Raw genomic sequence first — 24,935 nt, forward strand, 5'->3', positions numbered from 1 at the left:
GACGTGTGTCCGTCTGTGTGATTGGACGGAATATTGGCAAAACTCTACGCACAGCCACATGAACCGCTTTGTGCTGCGCACCGTCAATCTTTGTTTGCATGACCATTGAATGCATAAAGCTTCACCACTGTGATAGAGACGTTCAAGCCAGTTCCGAGGCCTGATAAGCGAAGCAGGTGTATGCACAGCGTCGAACGTCTAGACTTTGTTAACCGTGGTTCGGCTGTTGAACAGACTTTGTTTACTTTGGCTGACTGACGAGAGTTTTGCATATAGGCCCTCGCCGGGCTGCTTTTTGCGGTCCCCCACCCACCCCTTATCTGTCTGTCTGCCTCTGTCTTGATGTCTGTCTGCCTGTCTCTCTGTGTACGGTACATGTGTGTTAAAGGAGAGAGCGGACACTGGAGCGAGAGAGCGAGAGAATGTGTGCGTGCGTGCGTGGCAGTGTGTGTGTGTGTGCACCGCGTGACTGAACGTATGAGTGCATATTGTGTGCACACCAGCTCTTAATGCATGTATGTGTATGTGTTTGTCAGTGCAGTGTTTGCGTGCAGTATCAGTTTCAGTAGCTCAAGGAGGCGTCACTGCGTTCGGACAAATCCATATACGCTACACCACATCTGCCAAGCAGATGCCTGACCAGCAGCGTAACCCAGCGCTTAGTCAGGCCTTGAGTTTGCGTGCGTGTACTGATACTGACCTGCACAAAATCATTACGCCTTACAGTGAATCGCTTCTGATCGAGACGCTTGCAAAGTCGCTCGATCGGAACACGTTAACCCTACAGGTGCATGAGAACTCAAAAGACCCGCGGTTCGTAATATCATGTGCGCACAAACTGGGCCACTGCAACAGGAAGTCCTATCAGTGGTTCGTGTCCCTAAAGCAGTCATTGGCCTTAGAAAGGAAACAATTTTTTTTGCTGGAGGAGGGTGTGTGTGTGTGTGTGGGTGTGGGGAGGGGGAGGGGGGTGGTGGTCGCTGGCACATTCACTGAGCCTTTCATGACCATCTGGGCAGTGAAGGGAGACGCTGAGCTTAAAAATAAACCCGAGTCAGTTCGCCTGGCTTCGCGTTCCGTTTCAGTTTCTAAAGGGAGCACGGTCACCGTGACCGTGCGTTCGCCAGACAAATCCATATACGCTTCACCACATCAGCGAAACCGGCTGATACGGCCTGACCATGGCAACGTAGGCCGCTACGTAACTCAATGCGCTTAGTATCTGAAGGAAAAATAGACAGAGAAAATAAAATAAGATGAAACGAAATAAAATAAAATGATAAAAAGGCTGTTGATCGTGAAGGACAGGCGACCCGTAGAGACACATGATTAAAGTGCACTGCATAGTATTATCGTTTCGTCGCTGCTGTCCTTGAATGTGAACTTCACGCCTGCAGAACGTGTTGAGGGAAGCACGAACACCACTTGCGTCTGCCGTGCCTGTCGATCGTTTTTCGCTCGTTTGGTAAGCAGGTATTTATTATGGTTCGCAAGCGTTTGTTTTGATTAACAAGTGTTTTTATTCTGGTCGGTAAGCATGTGTGTTTGTTTTGGCTAGCATGTGTGTTTGTTTTTGGTTCGCAATTGTGTGTAGGTTTGGTTAGCAAGTGTTCGTTTGATGATTGGGATGTGCTACAGTGACCTGCGCACAGTCAGGGCTAACACACGTGTACTGCCAATACATGCACATTGATTCGTGTGTAAGCGACTGAGTGTTGAAATTACTGAAGTACATTAACCCTCAAAATTGAGTCGAAAACCTGAAAATGGCCGGGTTACAGCATATATTGGAATGGTAAATAAGCCTCGCGTCAACTGGCTGGACCGGCACGATTATTAGTCATACTGAGCAGCCCGCATGGGTCCCAGAATTGGAAATCCTAAAAATCTGACGTAGTTAAAGGAAATCTGTTTCCTATCGCTTTGTTAACGATCACGTCCTCTTTTAAGAAGAGGTTTTCATTTTTTCCTACAGAGGTAGGCCAAAGCGTGTACACAGCAGCAGGTTTGAAATGCACTGAATTACAGCACTGACGTATTTCATTTGGTTGTTCGCAAGTGTGCATTAATTTGTTTAGCAGACTTGTGCCACATGTGCAAATAAAATGTGAGAGCTGTCGCTATCGCTGTGTTGACGATATCGTTATCTGTTTCGCCTGCCACTGAGTGGGTCGGCCGGTCGGTTCTCCCTTTTTCAGTGTCAGCAGCTTGGTGAATCGTGCAGTTGTTCAGTGGTGTGAAAGGCATTGAACTCTACACTGAGTGGGACCTCAACGATGGTGCTGGGACTTGGGTTCGGGGTGTGCTGTGACTGGCTCAGTTCTCTCCTTGTGGTGGGACTCCTTGTTCTGCTGATCTATGTGTGAGTACTGGAGCTGAATGATGTTTTTTTGGTTCGCTGGCTGATTTGTTAGACACAGGTGTGTGTGTGTGTGTGTGTGTGTGTGTGTGTGTGTGTGTGTGTGTGTGTGTGCGCGCGCGCGCGCGCGCGCGTACTTGCTTGCTTGCTTATGTGACTGAGCATGCACGCCGTCAGTGTGTACGGGTTGTGCACAAGTTCGCTACTGAACGTCAGTGGCCCATTTTTATTCTTATTTTATTTCAAACAAGTTCCACTGATGAATATATCTTTCTCCCCCCCCCCCCCACCACACACCCCTTGTTAAATTATATTGTTTTATGATGTGGGTATATTTACTTGTACGTTTGTTGTGTTTATTTTATTTCATTTTAGCTTAATGTTTTATACATACCTGTGGTAGACTCTCAAACTCTGACCAGCAGCGAGTTCGTACAGAACTAGGTCAGGTGCTGTGCAAAGTACCCCCATCCCTCTCACAGTTCCCGGCTTCAGTTTATTATTATTATTCTTATTTTTATTATTATTATTGTTGTTTTGTTGTTGTTATTATTGTTGTTATTATTATTATTATTATTTTTCTCTATCAGTCGTAGCGTATATGGTTCAGTCCGCACTCCGTCTTTGAGAAAGAAGTGTTAAATGCTGAAAAAAGAAGGACAGAATTTGATTTCTTTAAATTGAGTTGATATTAGAAAATATCGATGATCGTGTATTACGACTGACGATATTTCTGCAGTCGGGCCATAGCAACATTGCTTTAGTTGTCGGAAAATACTGGAGGGGGGGTAGGGTGGGGGGGGGGGGGGGGGGGATCTGTATACTGCCATAAGGGCCAACAATATAAAACATAATAATGAAACCCCCTGTTTTATTTAAAACTGAATTCTCATAACTGGGACATTTGCGAAGCTAACAGTATGCGTGAACTCTGATAAAAAAAAAAAAAAAAAAAAAAAAAAAAAAGCTGTTAGATTCGCACATGGTAGTTCAGTCACCTGGTGTAAGAATTCCAAAATATCTGCCTGCATTTGTTTGCTCAAAGCCCATGCCATTTATCTGCAATTTTATTTGATGAAAGTCCCGAAATTGATGAAGAAAGCACTGCGTTATGCAAGGGAGGACCCGCATTTTATGTTGTAGACCACAGAAAATTATCAGAAAAAAAAAAAAATGTCGATCACACTGGCTGATAATTTCCCTCACACGAATGTTCTTATGCTTAGTTGTCTTCAGATAAACCGAATATATATATATATATTCAATTTTTTATGACTTCATTTCTGTATTTGTTTATCACCGAAAATTCACATACAAATTCACGCACACCCACACATACACGCACGCACGCAGGGCCTACATAGTGATGCATTAAATACTGAGACAGAAACTCCCCGCTATACAGACAGACAGACACACAGACACAGACACAGACACACACACACACACACACACACACAAACACACGTCTAATAACACTTCTAGTGAATAGACTTTAAACTGAAGGTCTCTCTCTCTCTCTCTCTCTCTCTCTCTCTCTCTCTCTCACACACACACACACACGGAGGTCACACAGAGGTCACACAAGAATTCCAATGTCAGCAAGCATATCGCTGCTCGCTGAACTTGTTAGGACGGGTCCTCAAACACAGTGTGCACGTCAGAAAATGTGTGTGTGTGTGTGTGTGTGTGTGTGTGTGTGTGTGCACATACGTGTTTGTCACGGTGTGTGTGTGTGTGTGTGTGTGTGTGTGTGTGTGTGTGTGTGTGTGTGTTCAGATACGGAACATGGACATACTCCACGTGGACTCAAGCCGGCGTGCCGGGCCCAAAACCCTCGCCATTTATCGGCAACTTGACGGAATTCCGGAAAATGGTGAGTGAGAAAATTAATTTCTACATCTCTATCTATCTGTCTGACTATCTCTCTCCCTCTGTCTCTCTTCGTGTGTGTGTGTGTGTGTGTGTGTGTGTGTGTGTGTGTGTGTGTGTGTGTGTGTGTGTGGTGAAATGTGTATGCTAATGTGATCATTAAAATATAATTCAGTTGTTACATTTTTTAACATGTTTATTCTCTTGTGACCATTTATGGCTCATTGCACAACCCTAGCTAGATAGACAGATAGACAGACAGACCGACTGAAAGACAGAAAGATAGACAGATCGATAGAGAGATAGATAGGTAGAGAGATAGATGGATATATATATATATATATATATATATATATGTGTGTGCGTGTGTAGACAGATATATATATATATATGGAGAGAGAGAGAGAGAGACTTACAGACTTACAAGTTCAGTAGCACATAAGAGAGAGAGAGAGAGAGAGAGAGAGAGAGAGACTGGGGGTGGGGGGGGAGGCAGGTAGGAAAGGAGGGAGGGAGGTACATACGTAAATACATACACACATACATTCATACGTGCTTAGCAAGAAAAAACACAACAACCAATAATAAGGGAAACAAAAACAACAGAAATTTCATTTCAGTTAAACATTACAAAAACAGTCAAATCAAATCAAAACAAAACAAAACAAAACAAAAGCACTGCGAAAGAAAGGTTGCATCTTGGAAAATATGTATTTTAATGACTTTTTTACACTCACATTGAGAGTCAGTGCAACAACAGTTCACCAGATATTACACGATTGCATTGACTGAACTGGCAGGTAATGAACGATTAGAAACTAAACGAACAAACAGATCAAACATAAAAAAAATGTATAAGCTAGCTTTCTGGGACATAAATGTATATTCGACAGGTATTAGACTTTGTTGCATGTTTTGTCAAATCTATCTGTCCATCTATCTATCTATCTATCTATGATGACCTTTTGTTTTAAAATTTGCTCAGTGCTCAGTTTACTTCAGCATTACATCCTTCTTCGTCTTCGTTCGTGGGCTGCAACTCCCACGTTCACTCGTATGTACACGAGTGGGCTTTTACGTGTATGACCGTTTTTACCCCGCCATGTAGGCAGCCGTACTCCGTTTTCGGGCTTGTGTGCTTGCTGGGTATGTTCTTGTTTCCATAACCCACGGAACGCTGACATGGATTACAGGATCTTTAACGTGCGTATTTTTATTTTCTGCTTCGTATACACACGAAGGGGGTTCAGGCACTAGCAGGTCTGCACATATGTTGACCTGGGAGATCGGAAAAATCTCCACCCTTTACCCACCTGGCACCGTTACCGAGATTCGAACCCGGGACCCTCAGATTGAAAGTCCAACGCATTAACCACTCGGCTTTTGCGCCCGTCAGTGTTATATTCATCTGTATTATATCTGACAGCGAGAACATTTTCGAAGGACTGGATGGTTACACTTAAAGTAATTGTTTTTCTCAAGCAGAATGACGAAATCAAGCACCAGATCGTGTGTTTTGTTTTTCCTTAGGGCGGATACAAAGTGTCTTTGCACTGGAGCAAGAAGTACGGGAAAACCTTTGGGTAAGCAAAAAACAACAAAAAACATTCCTACGTATCTTTGCTGTGGTGATATGGTACTTTGTCGATTAACCTTTTCAGTCCTTTGATATTAGTCTCTGCCTGTGCAGCCATTTCAGCCTGCATGGCATATTTTGGCCCCATTGCATCAATGGAGAGGAGTGCTTCACTTCAGTCAAACTTTTTATAAGAACCCTTAATCAATAGCTACGAAACTTCACACAATGATTGAAAAAACAATTAATGTATTTTTAACGTAAATTGCTAAAGTTTCAAGAAACGGGATGTAATATTTTTTTTTATATATATTAAAAGCAGAAATAGTAAAAGATATGGCTTTTTACGAAGTTTTGTAGTAAAATCTTATTTACACACGTTATTCATTCAAATTCTCTGAAACTTTGCTGCATAAAGGAGACCTCATCTCTGTCACTTTGCTAGCAATTATCATTGATAAATGATATGTCAGTCCGTCATTAACTGGGTCGAATTCGCTGCCACTGAGGGTCCATCATAATTCCATCGAGCGCTTGCTGTGCAGTATGCCATTGACATTTTGCCATCGCGATATAGAAAACTGGATTAAAAAAAAAAAAGAACACGCAATTCTTTCGAATGAGGCAGCAAAACTTTGCGTGTGTGTGAGGAAGGAAATTCTTTTCCTATCAATTCCATTCCCTAGCAGTTTAATGCATACCACCAACCAGCTGACGAACTGGTTGAAGTAAGTGTGTTTCTTCGTCGAAATGCTGTTCGGGAATAGGCGGAGAATGACGATCTGCTGCACGTGAACAGCATTCGGGCGCAGGGGATGAATGAGTTAATCTCTCTTTCTCTCTCTCTCTGTAACTAAAACGAGAATGAGATTTGTCTCTTCTTCTTCTTCTGCGTTCACTCGTATGCACACGAGTTGGGCTTTTACGTGTATGACCGTTTTTACCCCGCCATGTAGGCAGCCATACTCCATTTTCGGGGGTGTGCATGCTGGGTATGTTCTTGTTTCCATAACCCACCGAACGCTGACATGGATTACAGGATCTTTAAAGTGCGTATTTGATCTTCTGCTTGCATATACACACGAAGGGGGTTCAGGCATTAGCAGGTCTGCACATATGTTGACCTGGGAGATCGTAAAAATCTCCACCCTTTACCCACCAGGCGCTGTCACCGTGATTCGAACCCGGGACCCTCAGATTGACAGTCCAACGCTTTAACCACTCGGCTATTGCGCCCGTCGAATGAGATTTGTCGATGAATTTGATATCATGAGAGAAATATTTGGAGAGGTATTGTAGGACTGTTTTCCAGGCACACGGCGATCACTGTCATTACTGACTGGTTCTTTTTGTGTCATTTCTATACTAATGCCCATTAATCGAGTGAGATAACTTTTTTTTTGTTCCCCATGCTCTGTTAAGTCTGATTTTAGTGGTAGCCTTTGTTACCAGTTCATTGTTGCATACTGTCCCATAAAATTTTCACGAATTGATTTTAATTGTATTGATTTGCCGCGGGGGAGGAAGCATTTGACTATTTTTGTCTTGAATAAAATATTTTTCTTCCTCGTCACAGTCTGTTCAATGCCTGATCCTTATCGAGTATTGAGTAGAATATATATTTTAGGTTCTTTATGAGGTCTCTGTATTCTGACTTAACATCAGGATATAATATGACAGTGGGCTTTCCTATTTCCACTGTGTGGATCCATGGCATGAAAAGCTGGTCCGATGCCGCTGGCTTTGTTATGAATCACCGATTCCTTTTATAGCATGGAGTAACATACGACCCTTTGTGTATCATTTGTTAGGGCCTTCTTGTAATTCTCACATGCATTTTCTTGTGACACTCTTCAGTCAGAAGTCATAATTCTGATGTTGTTTTTTTTTTTGCGCCAAGAGCTTTTTAAATGAAAACATCATATTGTCCCAGAATGCGTATTGATGATTTAACACCAGCATGTATTTAGCTGCCGTCTCCGATGCTTTCCAAAATACAGGCTTTGTATCGGAAATTATATATGAAACATTTTTTTCTTCTTTTTTGTTATTGCTGATTTATGTGTCAGGAAATTTTGGATATAATTATGAAAAGCTCAGATTTTGGGTCATACTGTATTTCTGAAGTGTCCAATGTAGCAGCTGAAAAAAAGGAAAAAAAAAAGGAAAAGGTTTTTAATGCTTGTTTTTTATGTCAGGAAAAGTTAAAGATTTAGTTTGTAGACTTTTTTTTTGTAATACTAATTTTAAATCTGGATATTCTCATCACGAGAATAACACAGGTATGTGCCCACTAACGATTTTATGCCTGATTTTCTTTCATTATATCCTTTATGCTAATTTCGCCCCAGTATCAAAATTTGCGTCATATATGCATTTTGTCGCTTATTTTAGTTCCGATATGCGCGCGCGCGCGTGACAGAGAGAGAGAGGGAGAGAGAGTTATCTCCAGGCCTGATCAACTCATTGATCTTGTGAGAAAATAGGTCAGACATCTGGCTCGTTTTAAAAAAAGAATTAAAAAAAAAGAAGCAGATATTCTTCTTCTTCTTCTGCGTTCGATGTTTTGGCTGCGTCAGACGGTCACCCCCGTCGCCACGATGTAGCCCACGGTCTTCTCCAGGTCGTGGCGGTCTCCCCAAAGCTGCGACTGTAGCTCCGTGCCCCCTGGCCAGGTTTGACGCCGTAGAGCTTCATGGGTTGGGCAGTGTTGGAGGATGTGTTCAGGGGTCTGGGGTCCAGTGCCACATGGACACTCATCAGTGTGGGCGATCTTCATACGGTGAAGGTGACTCAGTAGTCGGCAGTGGCCGGTTCTCAGTCTGAAGAGGACTGTCTGCTGGTGTCTCTGGAGCTGGTGGATTGGATCGACACCACTGTTTGCACCCAGCCTTCTCTTCCACTGGTTCTGGTAACGGTTGTGGATGATGGTCCTGGCCTCTCTGTAGGTCACGGGGTGGCTGAGCTGCTTCATTTTGCTGCCTGCCTTGGAGAGAGCATCGGCCTTTTCGTTCCCCATGACCCCACAGTGAGAAGGAACCCACTGAACAGTGACAGTCGACCGTTTTGAAAGGTCATGAAGGGCTGCTTTGATGTTTGTCAGCTGCTGTTCGTTTCTGGTTGACTGGAGTCCCTGCAGGAGAGATCTGCAGTCAGTGAAGAAGGCTATCTTTGGTGGTGGGTTGACTGACGTCCTGAGGCCTTGTGCAGCATGGAGTAGTGCTGCTGTCTCCGCTCTGTAGTTCGAGGAGATTCTTCCTGTGGGGAAGGCTCCAGGGGTCAGTCTTCCATCTGTGTGCCTGATGAAGATGCCTGCTCCTCCATTCTTCACCGCTCCCTCCGAGGATCCATCTGTGAAGACGTGCGTCCATTCGCTGGGGTTGTACCGAGTCTCAATCATCTCCAATGTCAGAGCTTTCAGCAGGGGAGGGGCTTGGCAGTCCTTTTGGTCGATGCCAGGGACTTTTGTGATGATTGAGACTCCTTCCAGTTGGTCGGCCGGTTCCTCGAAGTCGGGGAGTGTTTCCATCTCGGCAGGGGACGAGGGCAGCAGGTCTTCATGTTGGCGGTGCAGGGCCTTGGAGAGGTGGTTGAAGCTGGTCCGCTTCAGTCTGTTCTTTGTTGGGTGCTTCAGTTTTTCGTGCATTGGGTGAGTTGGCATGCGCAGGAGCTTCTCGCTGTGGATGAAGACTTTTTCCTCTCGTCTATCTTCGAGTGGGTGGAGGCCTGTGTGTTTCTCCATCGCCTGAACTGGAGTCGTCTTTATCCCGCCAGTGATCAGCCGTAGCCCTGCGTTCTGAACTTTGCTCAGGCGGCTTGTGTTGGTTGCTGATGCCGTGGCCCAGGCAGTGCTGCCATACTCCAGGGTTGGCCTGACAGTTCCAGTGTACACCCTCTGCAGTATGCTGCTGTTGGCACCCCAAGAGGTCCCGGCGAGTTTTTTCACGATGGCCAGTTTTCTGGTTGCTCGTCTCTCGATGTCCTTGAGATGGGGGTTCCATGTCAATCGCTTGTCGAGCTTCACACCCAGGTACATTGGCGTGTCATCCTGTTTCAACTGCATTCCGTTCAGTTTGAGGTGGGAGGTTTCTGACATCGGTGACAGCGAGAAGATTGCTGAGACTGTCTTGGTGGTGTTGATGTCTACTCCCCAGGCAGAGGCCCATGTTCCCACGTGGTTGAGTGCTTCCTGCATTCTGTGGCTGGCGGACGTGAGGTATTCCGCAGCACTCCAGGCAGCAAAGTCATCAGCGTGGAGGGCTCTGGAGACATGCTTGGAGATCTTCTCAGCGATGTCGTCGATGAAGATGAGGAAAAGTGTAGGGGAAATGACTCCTCCTTGCGGCACACCTTGCTGTAGAGTGACCCGATGGCTGGTTTTCCCGTCGAGTTTTACCCTTGCCCTGCGGTGTTGGAGGAAATCCTGGATCCAGCGGTACATCTTCCCTTCCACTTTCTTGTTGAGGAGCTTCAGGAGAAGTCCTGCCTTCCAGACCTTGTCGAAGGCCTTGGTTAGGTCCACGAAGACTGCAAGCACCTTCTTCTTTTCTTGAAAGGCAGTCTCTATCTCCTGTGCAAGGTACACCAGCTGGTCTTCGGTGCTGCGGTTTTTCCTGTAGGCTGATTGGGTATTGCTGAGCAGGTGGTTTTCTTCAAGGTGTTTCAGGAGTCGAGTGTTCACCATCCTTTCCATCACCTTGCCCAGACAACTCAGGGAAGCAGATATAATGTAACGTATATGGATTAGTCCGCACACTTCGAAGCCTTGAAAATGTGTGTGTGTGTGTGTGTGTGTGTGTGTGTGTGTGTGTGTGTGTGTGTGTGTTTGTTTGTGTGTGTGTGTGTGTGTGTGTGTGTGTGTGTGTGTGTGTGTGTGTGTGACTCTTTTATGAGACTTGACACTCCGTTGATGTTGTATCAGGATATATTTCATGAGGAATCCGATGCTGCTGACAACCGATACTGAGATTCTGAAAGAGGTCTTCATCAAGGATTTCACCAGCTTTCCGGACAGGGTTAGTTACACGTGTGCGCATGTGCGTGCGTGTGTGTGCGTGCGTGCGTGCGTGCTTTTGTGTGTGTGTGTGTGTGTGTGTGTGTGTGTGTGTGAGAGAGAGTGACGTGTTACAGTAGAGCGTTTTTAGTGGCTTGAAAGCGCCATGTAGATGTGTTGTTGTTACAACTCCTTTTGAACTACCAAAGCACTAGGACTGACTGTAAACGGGAGCCTGGGTGTGACTGTCCTTGGGGGAAGGGGGTTCAGAAAGATGAAAAAAGAAGAAAAAAAAAGATGGAGCATGAGAGAGAGAGAGAGAGAGAGAGAGATTCAAAAACTATCACTAAAGGAGAAAGACTAGTTTCAGGCATTGCCCTGTCCTCTATCTCGTGACAACAATTACAACGGTAACGATAAGACACAATAAGAATGTTGGTAAGTACTACTACTACTACTACTACTAATGATAATAATAATCATCATCATGGTCATCATTGTAAGAGAGAATGAGAGAGAGAGAGAGAGGGAGAGAGAGAACATGACTGTCATTTTCACCTGCCCTGTTGCATGCTACACAACAAGACGATCGACAACCCCCTAACGCCTGAGAGAGAGAGAGAGAGAGAGAGAGAGAGAGAGAGAGAGAGAGAGAGAGAGAGAGAGAACATGACTGTCATTTTCACCTGCCCTGTTGCATGCTACACAACAAGACGATCGACAACCCCTTGACACCTTACCCCCTGAACCTGGGCCTGGTGTTTGTGAACGGGGAAAGGTGGAGGAGGCTGCGCCACACCATGACCCCCACCTTCAGCGCCAGCAAGCTCAAGCTGGTCAGTCAGTGTCAGTTTCAGTTTCAGTAGCTCAAGGAGGCGTCACTGCGTTCGGACAAATCCATATACGCTACACCACATCTGCCAAGCAGATGCCTGACCAGCAGCGTAACCCAACGTGCTTAGTCAGGCCTTGAGAAAAACAAACCAAAAAACAAAACAAAAAAAGAAAAAAAGAAAACAACAACAACAAAAAAACACACAAAAAACAGATAACTAACTAAATAATAATAATATAATTAAAAAAAAGAAAAAAAAAAGAAAAGAAAAGACAACAATGATGATAAATAAGCAAATAAATGTAAAAAAAAAACCACACAAAAAAACAAACAAAACAAAAAAAAACCCACACACATTCACACGTATACATAACAGATGTGCACCAAACATGCAGTTTCACAGATATGAAAGCACAGTCAAATACACATAAACGTACATGAGCCCCAACACACACACACACACACACACACACATATTACCCTGCATCCCCTCTGTCAGTGTCATCTCAGTTAGTGTCACTGCGTAGCTTATGGTGTGGAGGAGGATTCACTGACAACGTGCTTCGTTGAGTGTGAAATTCCTATCAGCTAAGCTGCCCCACGAAAGCGGGCCTGCAAATCCTCCATAGTGTTGGTGTTGTTGTTGTTGATATGATGGTGATGGTGGTGAAGACGGTAGTAAAAATAGTGATGCTGCTGTTGTTGTTGTTGTCGTTGATGATGGTGGTGGTGGTGACGATAGTGAAAGTAGCGTTGTTGTTGTTGTTGGTGGTGGTGGTGGTTGTGCTGGTGTTGTTGTTGTGGTGGTGACAGTAGTGAAGATAATCATGGCGCAGCCGCCGATATTTTCTCCCCCTCCACTGTACCTTAAGTGGTGGTCAGGACGCTAGTCATTCGGATGAGACGATAAATCGAGGTCCTGTGTGCAGCATGCACATAGCGCACGTAAAAGAACCTACGACAACAAAAGGGTTATTCCTGGCAAAATTCTGTAGAAAAATCCACTTCAATAGGAAATAACAAATAAAACTGCACGCAGGATAAAATATTTAAAAAAATGCGCTATCGTGTAGCGACGCGCTCTCCCTGGGGAGAGCAGCCTGAATTTCACACAGAGAAATCTGTTGTGATAAAAAGAGAAATAAAAATACAAATGTTGTTGTTCATGGTGGTGGTGACGCCAGTGATGATAGCGTTGTTGTTGTTGTTGTTGTCATTCATAGTTCCGTGCAGGTGTATGTGCTGATGCCCACTTGATCAGTCAAGTTGTCCATAGATGGATGGATGGTTGGGTGAACGGGTGACTGGATTGTCGTTTTGATGGATGGTTGACTTTGTGATCGATTGACTGCTTGATTGCAGATGGGTCGGTTCATCAACCTCTGTTGTGAAAACCTTGCTACAGCCATTGGAAAGTCTGCAGACAGTGGGGAGCGAATGGATGTCAAGCAGTGAGATTTTTCCCCCTAGAAAAACAATTTTACGCACGCAGGCACGCGCGCGCGCGCATACACACACACACACACACGAGCGCGCATACACCCAGACTTGAACACACACACACACACACGCACGCGCACACACACACACACGCACACACAAACACCCCTCCCCCCCACACACACACGCACGCACACACATGCACACACAGACACACACAAACACACACACACCCTAGCCCCCCCCCCCCCCACACACACACACTTTCAAAAACCACATTTTTATTTTGTTCGCCAAAACAAAGAAGGCATTTACGACGCACGGATGTATGGGCAAGAGTTAGGGAGTAGGGTAAAACTAATTTTTGCTTACTTTATTATCCCCGAAAACGGAGTATGACTGCTGAAATGGTGTGGTAAATACGGTCGCATACTTAAAAAAAAACCCAACAACCCAAAAAACAACACACAGTTACCGAGTTGTAGAGTGAACGTAGGAGTAACAGCTGCAGTCATTAACGCAGAAGAATAAGCAGATGATGAAACGTAATCATATTGACCCCCATTTATGAACATATGAAGCACAAGAGGGTCTGTATGCACTGTGGCTATAGTGCTGTCTGTCCTTCATGTCTCAACAATCGAGTCAGAACAACATTCTTTATCTGCTTTATCTATTTATTTCATTTTTTTTGTTTGTTTGCGGACTGCAACTCCCACGTTCACTATAATGTGGCCTTTACATGTATGGCCGTTTTTACTCCACCATTTAGTCAGCCATACTCTGTTTTTGGATGGGCGAGTGTGTGTGTGTGTGTGTGTGTGTGTGTGTGTGAGAGAGAGAGAGAGAGAGAGAGAGAGAGAGAGAGGAGTGTGCATGAGTTGTGTGTTGTGGGGTGTGTGTGTGTGTGTGTGTGTGTGTGTGTGTGTGTGTGTGTGTGTGTGTGTTCATTCGTGTTTCCAGAACCCATCATCGAACACTGACATGGACTGTGGGATTTTTTATAACGTACGTATTTGATATTCTTCACGAGCAGACGTAAGAAGCGGGTAGGGAGGGTTCAGGCACCAACAAGTCTGAACATTCGTTGAACTGAGAGCATCGGAAAAATCTTCACCATTTAAAACTCTCCAGAAGCAGTCAAGAATCGAACGCAGAACCATATGATTGAAGGTCTAGTGCTATAACCACTCGTTATCAAGCCTGTCTTATCTTTTAATGAATAAACATTTATATAAACAACAAGAAACAACAACAAACACAACTGAAAATGATTCACTCGTCAGTTTCATCTCTCATCAACCAGACTGTTCGGAGCCTTCACCCTGGACGTGATTGCCGGCACGGGGTTCGGGTTCGAGACCAACTCACTGACAGAGGGGGAGGACAACGTGTTTCTGCACCACGCCAAACAGGTGTTCGGCGGCTCCAACCCCTTCAGACTGGTGGTCGTGTTAGCCGGTAAGTCAGAACCACGTTATTAGTATCCCAGCTAGAGAAAAAATCAGTTAAAACCTCTTCACTGCCCTGCACTGCATGTGACACGTGCATAGTGACGTCACTGATGACGTCATCAGAATAATGGGAAATAACTCTAGAAGGCTGAAAATTCACACAGTTTTTCTGGAGTGGTATATCTCCAGACTGGTTTTTTTTTTAATTATTTTTTTTTTTATCTGCCCCATCGTTTAAGTGGCATTACTCCCGCTCATTTAGATTCCCCCATACACGGCCACACCCCGGTTCGTTCGTCACAGTTCCAGCGTCGGCAGTCCGCAGGGAATCATCGATGTTAGGTCGCCAGGATCTTCTCAGTTTTAGGCTTATTATTGTTTTGGATGTTGTTTTATGACTTGAAACACCACTTTCTGCTGTTTTTCCCATGGCAGTTAAGAGTGGTGTGAAGTCTGTGGTATATAATCATCTACATAGCCTAGTCTGCCGGCATATCACAAGCAGATCAGTAAAAGGTGGCATATACCAGTAAAAAGGTGGCATGTAACATTCAGAGCAAAGTCAAAACAAGCCTGATAAAATCATCACCTTTCCAACACCCCCTCACCCCTACCCTACTCGCACACATGCACTAACATACACAGATGCACCCGCCCGTATACACACGCGCTCACGCACGCTTTAGTGCACGCACACAAGATCAGTGGACGCTTTGTTCCCAGGAACTGTTCTATGTGGTAGACATTTTTAATCGGTTAATTTTTTGTGAGTGTTAACTTTCCCGTTATCACATTGATTGATTTATACCATGCCAATGATACTTTGCTTCATCAGTTACAGTCTTGTCCAAAAACTCCCCGTTTAATGACTTGATTGATAAATGTTTTGTGGAGAAACTCTTGTCAGACAGTGTTACTTGTAATGTATGACAACCCCTCCCCCCCCACAACAAAAAAACAGGACAAAACACACACACACACACACACACAAACAACAACAAAAAAACAAACAAACCAACAACCCCAAAACAAACAAACACAAAAAAAACCAACTACAAACAAGCGACCAAACAAACAAACACCCACCCACCCCGCCCCCCGCCAAAAAACAACAACAAACCAACAACAAAAAAACAACCCATAAGTATAGAATGCAAATGAAATTTCCATGGTTTTTCAGTACCCTTTGTATTGAAATTTGTTTTACTTTCTGTTCTAATAACAACGTTGCCTACTCTGCCCCCGTCCCATTCCCACACCGAAACAACTTCTTTTTTTTCTTTTTTTAACTAAAAGTGTTTTTTTTTCTTTCTTCTTTTGTTTTCTATTCCCTATCCTCCCTCCCTCCCCCACATCAAAGCCATGTTCCCCTCGCTGGGTCCTGCACTGAGGGCACTGGGGTTCAGCACCAACCCCAAGAAGGATGTGAACTTTCTCACCGACACCATCAGGGCCGTGATTGAAGAGAGGAAACGGGGAGAGAAGGTGAGGAGGGTCACTGTTTTGTTAAATTAGTAAAAAAAAAAAAAAAAGAAAAAAAAGAAAAGATTTTGTATGTTCGTTCGCTCTTTTCTTTTTCTTTCTCTTTTTTTTTTTGTTTATCGTATTTCCATATTTGTGATTTTTTTTTTATTATGAAAAACCACCACCCTTCCACCACTCTGCCTTCGCTTCATCGAATCACCCCTTTCTCTCCCTCTTTCCTTTTTTTTTTTTTTTTTTGCATCCAAAATAAAGATAAACCAGCAAACTAATCGCCCTTTTCTCTTCTTCTCTCCCATGTTTTGCATTAAAAATCAAAATAATAAAACAACAAACTGATCACCCCTTTCTCCCCATCTCTCCCCCCTTTTTGCATTCAAAATCAAAATAAAACATGAACTAGTCGCCCCTGTCTCTCCATCTCTCCCTGTTTTGCATACCCTCCCCCGCCCCCCCAAAAAAACAACAACAACAAAAAACAAAAAAAACACAACAAACTGGTCACCCCTTTCTCCCCATCTCTCCCCCTTTTTGCATTAAAAATCAAAATAAAACATGAACTAGTTCCCCCTGTCTCTCCATCTCTCCCTGTTTTGCATAAAAAAAAACAGAACTAGTCGCCCCTGTCTCTCCATCTCTCCCTGTTTTGCATAACCCCCCCCCCTCACCCCCCCAAAATAAAATAACAAACTAGTCACCTCTTTGTCTCCAACCCCTTTCTCCCCCCGTTTTGTAAAAATAAATAAAGCAACAACTTATCACTCCTTTCTGTCAACCCCCTCTCCGTTTTGCATTAAAATTAAAAAATAAAACAACAAACTAACTAACTAGTCCATTGGTAAAGTTACAACAGAGAGCCAGTGGGGTTCCTTATTGATCACACTCTGAATTGTTTCAAACACAAACTGAGTGTCATAAGGACCGTTTCCAATGGAAACGGATGGAGGTGCACAATCTGTAAATGAATGGGGTAAAAATATTTTCAACTGTTCACATTCATAGATGATATATATATATATATCTGTTTGTGTGTTGGCGTATATATGTATGTGTGTGTGTGTGTGTGTGTGTGTGTGTGTGCTTTGGCGTTATAACATAACCACATATGCAAGTCACAGAGTCTGTGTATTGAACTGATGAGCATTTGGTTACTTTAATATCATTTTGCTTTGTTTGTTCTTTCTGTGGTTTGATACTGTCCTGTTATGGGTTATGTCAAAAATTGCCATTTGGTCTAAAAGGCACTGTTTACTGATATGCGGTTGTTGTTTTTTTTCAATGTTTTTCCTGTACTGTCTCGTTGATTGATATACTCCAGTACATATGATGATCATAGACAACAACATTTCTTCATTTCATAATTTCATGTTTATGCTTAACATTATTATTATACATATTTTTTTATTAAAAAAAAGTATTTATCTATTATTTATTCACCCTTTTTTTTCAAGGCGCGTTGGGTTAAGCTGCTGGTCAGGCATCTGCTTGGCAGATGTGGTGTAGCGTATATGGATTTGTCCGAACGCTGTGACGTCTCCTTGAGCTACTGAAACTGAAACTATGTTTTACATGCAGTCGAACCCCCCCCCCTCCCCCCGCCAAAAAAAAACATGATAGAGAGGAAAGGGAGTTAACTGACATGTCTTTTTTTTTTTTTTTTAATTATCAACGAACGAACGAACGAACCAGCAAACAAAGAAATAAAATTATTTATCTTATTGAAAAGAATCCAAACTGTTTTGATATTCATGTGCCGAATTTACTTATCCAGTTCTTTCCCAGTAGTTTCTTAATTAAAGGATCAGTGTTTGCGGTTTCAAACTCTACAAAGCCCTGGTAGTCTCCATTGTACTGTATGGTTGCGAGGCATGGACACTGACGGCCGAAACTGAAAGGAAGATCCAGGCCTTCGAGAACAAATGCCTGATGAGGAAGCTCCTTCAAATTCCCTGGATCGAGCACAGGACCAATGAACATGTACGGAGCAGAATTGAGAACCTTGCTGGACCTCAGGAACCTCTCCTTTCAACTGTGAAGAGACGCAAGCTGATATGGTTTGGACACATCACTCGACACACCAGCATGTCCAAAACAATCATGCAAGGCACCATCGAGGGGAGGTGGGGGGGGGGAGAAGAAGAGGAAGACAGCGGAAGAACTGGCATGAGAACATCAAACAATGGACCGGACTCCACACACGTGAGTTGCTGCCGGCGGCTGCCGACAGAGACAGATGGAGAAGGGAGGTTGCGTCTGCGGTCCTCAGGCTTCCCCCAACGACTACTTTGTAGTTATGGGCCTGAGGTGAGGTGAGGAGGTTTACAGTTTTCACCGAGTCCTGATATGGCCCTGTGTGGTCGGCTGGGCGAAAAGCAAACAGACATGAATGAGTATAGAATAAATAGATTGTAAACAACAACAACAACAACAGCAGCAACAACGTGTTTCAGGGAGGTCAAGACTTCATCCAGCTGATGCTGGACGCAGAGGCCAGTGATGAAGAGGTGGCTAGGGACCCCAGCAAGAAACGTGAGGACTAAAAACCCGTGCCACATAGTTGTTGGAGTTGTGTGTTATCTATCTGTCTGTCTGTTTGTCTGTGTCTGTCTATTTGTCTGTCTTAAAGCATGGTCCTGCTGGCTCTATTGCCTCCAGAAAATAAAATTCATCAAAACGAAAAAAAAACAAAAAAAAAAGAAAAGAAAAGAAAAAAAAAGAAGAACCCCAACAACTCTCTGTCCATGTGTGTGCATCTGTCTCTGTGTGTGTGTGCATGTCTTTGTCTGTATTCTTTGTCTTGTCTCTTGTCTAAAAGTATCATTTATACAAACTACTACTACTACTGCTACTCAGACTGCTACTGCTGCTGCTACTACTACTACTACTACTGCTACTGCTGCTCCTCATATTCTTGTGTATATGCCGCTGTATTGTATTGTACTGAGAAACTGAAATTGATAAAAAAAAAGAAGAAGAAGAAAAAAGAAACCGATTCAATCCAGCACCCCCTCAGATTCTCCCAGCTTTCTAGGCACTGAGACACACTGCAACACTTAGAGACCACCATGCACACGTACCTCTCTCTCTCTCTCTCCCTCCCAACCCCCCCCCCCCCCACACACACACACCCCGCCCCCTTTGTTGTTGTCATCAGACCTGACGAAGGACGAGCTGATCGCTCAGGGCCTGCTGCTGTTCGTGGCTGGCTACGACACCACGTCCACCACGCTGCAGTTCCTGTCCTACCTGCTGGCCACCCACCCCGACGTGCAGGATAGACTGCACAGGGAGATCGTCGACGCCATCGGAGACGTGAGTGAAAATAATCATTAGCTACATGCACGCGCATTGATGGGTGAAAAGCACGCGCCGTGCGCGCTTCAGCCGAACACACAGATCAGTGTCGCGTTAAGGCAGATGCATTCACGCACATGCACGCACAGAGACACACAGAGACATGCACAGACACACAGACACACACATGTACCCCGTAACGCAGATGCACTCACACACAGACACAGGCACAGACAGATATAGACAGACATAGACACACACACACATGCACGCACTCGCACACACGCACACTTACGATGGGGGAAAGATACACCATGAAGGATGAAAGGAAGGAGAGAGAGGAGGTTTGGGAGTGGGGATGGTCAGTTCGGTTTCGAAAGAAATAGCTATACAAATCTATCACACACACACGCATACACACACACACACACACACCAGGAATCTGTTCACGCCATTGGAGACGTGAGAGACATACACACACACACACACACACACACGCACACACACACACACACACACACACACACACACACTTACACTCCCTTCATACACAAATGCATGTACACGTGAGTGCATACACATTTTCACACACAAACAGACCGACAGACACACACACACACACACACACACACACACACATGATTATTATGCATGTTTTCAGGCCAAGCCATCCTATGAGAACGTCATGTCCATTCCTTTTCTGGAGGGCTGCATCTTTGAGACCCTGAGGATGTACCCTCCGATTTCTCTGTAGGTTTTTTTCTGTATGTTTTCAGTGTGTGTGTGTGTGTGTGTGTGTGTGTGTGTGTGTGTGTGTGTGTGTGTGTGCGCGCGCACGCTTGTACACGTTCATGTGTGTGGGAGTTTGCACAAATTGTCCAGAATCCTTGTGAAACAGTTATTGAGTCATAATGATGGTTAGCTTGTTTATGTTTGTGAATGCTTATGCGTGCAGTATTTGCAAGAACTTTGTGACAAGACCTTACAAAAGCAGAAACTGCATATATTTCTAAACCTATACGTGCTATATATGAAAATATTTGGTGACACATGCAATGCTGTATTGTTTTGTAAATTTGCTAACATGACCTTACCAAAACAAAAAATGGATCTTTTATCTTTCTAAACCTTTGCATGCTGTAGGCTATTATTTCGCAAATTTGCTGACAAAACCTTGCAAAGCGAAAACTAGATGATCATATTTCTTTAATTATGCATGCCCGATACTGTAAATTTGCTGACAAGACATTGCAAAAGTGAAAACTGGATACATTTCTAAACCTATTGATGCTGTATTATTTTTTGTAAAGTTGCTGACAAGACCACGCAAAAGCAAAACTGAACTAGCATGCATGTCCTTACCTGTGTGTGCTGTAGGCCTATATGTAAATTTGCGGACTAAACGCTATAATTACATGTCTGAACCTTTTTTGTTTTGTCTGGTAAACAAAACCGAACAAAAGAATGTTATTCGAACTTAAATTCTTTGTATCTTCTGTACACGTATATTGTTAGGATTTATGTGTGTGTGTGTGTGTGTGTGTGTGTGTGTGTGTGTGTGTGTGTGTGTGTGTGTGTGTTGACAGAGAAAGATGGCTTGTTAATGTGTATCTGCTTGGTTTCCCCCCCCCCCCCCGCCCCTCACGAGTTTACAATAACAAAATTGTTTGATTTTTTAAACATCACTCTGTTTTTATGATGTAGTTTTTTTATCTGTAAAAAGTTGTATTGTAGAGATATATATATATATATACATATCTATATATATATATCAATGCCTCTAGTGGGTGCATGAAACAAACTTCTTGCCTGGCCACGTCTGTCTTCAGAATGGCCCGCAAGGCAGTGAGAGACACAACCGTCAAGGGAGTGAAGATCCCCGCTGGCGTAGCGGTGGCTGCCAACATCATCGGTCTGAATCATGACGAGGAATTCTTCCCTGAGCCTGACCGCTTCCTCCCTGAGAGGTAGTGGTGCTACACGAGGCCTGCAGTCTGCCTGCGTGCACGCGCATACACACACACACACACACAGACACAGACACACATGCACACGCACACACACTCAGCTCGTGCACACATGCACACACTCACATGCATATACATATACACACTGCACACACAGACTCGAAAGACACAAGCACACACACACGGTCAGATAAACTCACCCCCATCACACACTCACACACATATGTTTTTATATATATATATATATATATATATATATATATATAGAGAGAGAGAGAGAGAGAGAGAGAGAGAGAGATGCATATTTTTTTTCATGGTCAGATAACATCCCCATCACATCTCTCTCTCTCTACATACATATAATATGTTTTTCTCCTTTTTCTTTGCATCATCCTTCAGCAGCAGCTATTGGAAGTGATCGAGATCACCACTAAACTGTGACTGGCGTCTCTGGATCACTTGCCATGTGGGATGACAGTTCACCGCCATTGTAGATATAACTGACAGAGTCAACAGGAAATGAAACTGCAGTTTTATCAGGCACACAGTTGTATCTATCCTATCGAGAGAATTCAAATATCCCCCAGTTGGTCTATTTGAGGGTTAACATTGTCCCCCGTCTCGCTCTTTTCCCCTTTATTCATTTTCTTTTTCTTTTCGCTTTTTAATCATTTTGTTTCCTTTTGACTCCCTAGATATCTCGGCATTTCACTGAACAATTATCTTTTGTGGCCAGTGACCCAGAGACACCAATTATAGTTTAATGGTGTTCTCAATCACAAAAGGAAAAAAAATTCACAATCATAATCCAAAGACTTTCCAAAACCTGTCCATGAAGGAGGAAGTAAAAGAACAGGAAGAAGACAAGACAGAAAAAAAAAACGTATCGTGAACAAAGAAATTATAGTAACTTGAAGAAATATACCAACCTCGTAAATGATTTATCTTTGCGTCTTATGCATGGTATCCCTAAAATGGTGCAAGGGAGGTTACAGATGTGTGTTGAAGACGAGTGGTGAGCTCACAGCTGTTCAAACCCAAACATTGTCAAACAGGCACTGACACATGATCTCCAGAGAGATGCTCTCAGCCACTGGTTGATCAAATTAAAATCGAACTTGACAGCGGAGGAAAACAAGTGCAGGTAACAAGTTAACAGTCCTTCAGTTATTCCAAAATAACACTGCAAAAATGTTTTTATGAGAGAGAGAGAGAGAGGACGATACAAACCCTTCAAAGACTGCATTGGAGGGCCCTACATATATTTATCTGTGTGTACTCTGTGTGTGTGAAAAAACGATGATTTCCATAATGGAAACAGGGTATAGAGTCTGCTGGTCGGCTACATACATCATAATTATATTATGCTTCAGATACCTGGATGACCAGCACCCGATCCCCCAGCTGGTGAAGGACTTTGGGTTCGGAGCAGGTCCCCGCCAGTGTCTGGGGATGCGGCTGGCTCTGTATGAAGCCAAGATGGCGGTGGTCGCCATCCTCACCAAGTTCCGCTTTGTCACCGTCAAGGACACTCCTGTCAGTTTGTGTTTGTTGGATATCTCTGTGTGTTTGTGTTAGGGGGCGGGGAGTGGTGTTGTGTGTGTATGATAGGGGTGGGCTCAGATTGTATCATTGTCACATGCACAAACACACCATTTATTATCATTAATTCATTTATCAGCATACAACCACTCACACATATATACAACATTCATTCTCATTTATTTATTTATCTATCGATTAATGCAGGCCCTCAAGTTTCTCTGTGACTTTCAGGCGGAGATCAAGCTGTCACCTATTGGACTGACGACCCCGAGTCATCCTGTCTACATCGGTGCACAACGTCGCTAGGTGCTCACGTACCACTCTGCTACAGCAAGTCCACACTAACAACTACGACAACAACATCAACGGCGCTACCACCACCACCTCCACTACTGACAACAGTAGCAGCAGCAGCAACAGCAACAGCCATTGCAACAGCAATTGTTCTGTTTGTTCTCCAAACTTTTTTTTTTTTTTTACTGTTTACTGTTTGTCATTCTGTGGCACGTGTCTTCACATAATGTCATAAGTCTGTCGTTTAAGTATATATGATGAATGGCAAGTGCATGTGCAAGCAATCACTTTTCACACATTCATGCACGCACAAACATACACATTGGTCCACCTGTGCCATACACAGCTAACACACGCACATACACACCCACTAACACACACACATGCACACACGAGCATGCATGTGAGAGAAACACCAACCCCACTCTGACTCACTGCCATTGAGCCCTGACTCTATGTACACACTTTCACATATGCACACACATACAGTCATGCATGCACACGCACAAACACTGTCAAGTCACTCATTCACTCACCAAAACTCGAACATAAGTAGCCTAACTGTCGAGGAAACTCACATTGTGTAATTTTTCTTTTTTGAATTCATTGACGTGTGTAACAAACATTCGTTTGGGCTACCCAGCGTTATGTGTATACACTGGCCACCGTTAAACATTATGTATACCTGAATATTTGTTGTATCTTTCGTTTTCAGAATGTGTTTACTTTCCAAAAACAAAATCGCTCATTTGTATGGTACACCATGTCTGTTTGACCTGCAAATAGTATGTTTCCCGCTTGTTTGTATCAGAAGAATTTTACCAATTTTGGAAGTAATTTCTGTTAGCAGTATGTGACTTTTCTGTTTGACCTGCAAATAGTATGCTTCATGCTTGTTTGTATCAGAAGAATTTTACCTAGTTTGGAAGTAATTTGTTAGCAGTGACTTCTTATTTCAGTTGCTCTTTCTGCCCGCTCCTCTGAAGGAGAGCCATATGATTTGGGACTTTTTTTTTTTGATGATGCTGAGAAAATCTGGGACTAGACAACACTGATGAGTGTGACTTTGGTTTTTGAAGACCAGCCAGGTTGAAGAGTTTGCCCTCTATTCTGGTGTTCTAGCAGGTAAATACCTTTTTTGCATGTGCCAAAGGCACAGAATGATAGCAGTGTACAGAAAATGCCGAACAATGTGGGTGCTTTACTCCGCTGACAATGTTGAATTCTTCAAAGTAAACTGTGCTCTGCACGTTTCTGCACGAGGCGATCAAAGTTAGCAGTTTTGGGGTACAGCTTTGCTATATCCTTGAGCAGTCTGGAACAGCTGACATGATGGAAGGCCTTGGTGAGGTCAACAAAAGTCAAGTATTGTGGTCTTCTTTGGTCACATTTCTCTTGCCTCTGTCTCACAGAGCAAATCATGTCTACTATGTACATTTCCATATCGAGAATAAAGTGATTTTTATAAAAAAAAATGTTAAATGTGTGTGTGTGTGTGTGTGTGTGTGCATGCACCGTGTGTGCGTGCGCGCATACACTGGGGAAACAATTATTACAGATCCTTGATCAAGCCACATAAAAACAGAATGAAATACACACACACACAAGCACACACTCACACTCTAACTCATACACACAAAACCACTTATCATAATCCTCATTTCTCTTTATATACATACTGACAAACCATTTTGCTTTTGCTTTGCAAGGGAAAACAAAATGTAAACCTCGCATGATTCATATATATATATATATATATATATATATATATATATATATATATATATATATTTATATATGCAAAAGAGAAGGGGAAAAAACCCA

At 43.5% G+C, this 24,935-nt stretch overlaps 1 protein-coding gene across 2 annotated transcripts; it reads left to right on the top strand.

Annotated features, from left to right (window-relative positions):
• The first annotated feature begins 1,330 nt into the window (after positions 1 to 1,330).
• Positions 1,331 to 24,578, top strand: LOC143280899 (cytochrome P450 3A24-like). 2 transcript variants are annotated; one of them, XM_076585671.1, is made up of 15 exons: positions 1,331 to 1,465; positions 2,199 to 2,362; positions 4,139 to 4,235; positions 5,762 to 5,814; positions 10,729 to 10,822; positions 11,514 to 11,636; positions 12,998 to 13,086; positions 14,382 to 14,536; positions 15,890 to 16,014; positions 18,462 to 18,540; positions 19,166 to 19,323; positions 19,967 to 20,055; positions 21,135 to 21,272; positions 22,646 to 22,808; positions 23,049 to 24,578. In XM_076585671.1, exons 2-15 carry the CDS (start codon positions 2,277 to 2,279, stop codon positions 23,121 to 23,123), a joined length of 1,524 nt encoding a protein of 507 aa, XP_076441786.1. In that variant the 5' UTR covers positions 1,331 to 1,465; positions 2,199 to 2,276; the 3' UTR covers positions 23,124 to 24,578. The 2 variants fall into 2 exon arrangements, with proteins under 2 accessions (XP_076441786.1, XP_076441787.1); XM_076585672.1 differs by having other exon boundaries at positions 1,395 to 1,465; positions 2,208 to 2,362.
• Positions 24,579 to 24,935: the final 357 nt, after the last annotated feature.

Source organism: Babylonia areolata, chromosome 4 (assembly GCF_041734735.1).
Source record: "Babylonia areolata isolate BAREFJ2019XMU chromosome 4, ASM4173473v1, whole genome shotgun sequence".
In the NCBI taxonomy this organism is placed as follows: Eukaryota; Metazoa; Mollusca; class Gastropoda; order Neogastropoda; family Buccinidae; genus Babylonia; species Babylonia areolata.

What these genes read in the sequence shown, in the direction of transcription:
- LOC143280899 (XM_076585671.1), top strand. Translation starts at nt 2,277, where the DNA reads ATGGTGCTGGGACTTGGGTTCGGGGTGTGCTGTGACTGGCTCAGTTCT. An exon ending in TGACGGAATTCCGGAAAATG is followed by an intron (nt 4,236 to 5,761) that starts GTGAGTGAGAAA and finishes GTTTTTCCTTAG; the next exon opens with GGCGGATACAAAGTGTCTTT. An exon ending in AGAGGAAACGGGGAGAGAAG is followed by an intron (nt 16,015 to 18,461) that starts GTGAGGAGGGTC and finishes AACGTGTTTCAG; the next exon opens with GGAGGTCAAGACTTCATCCA.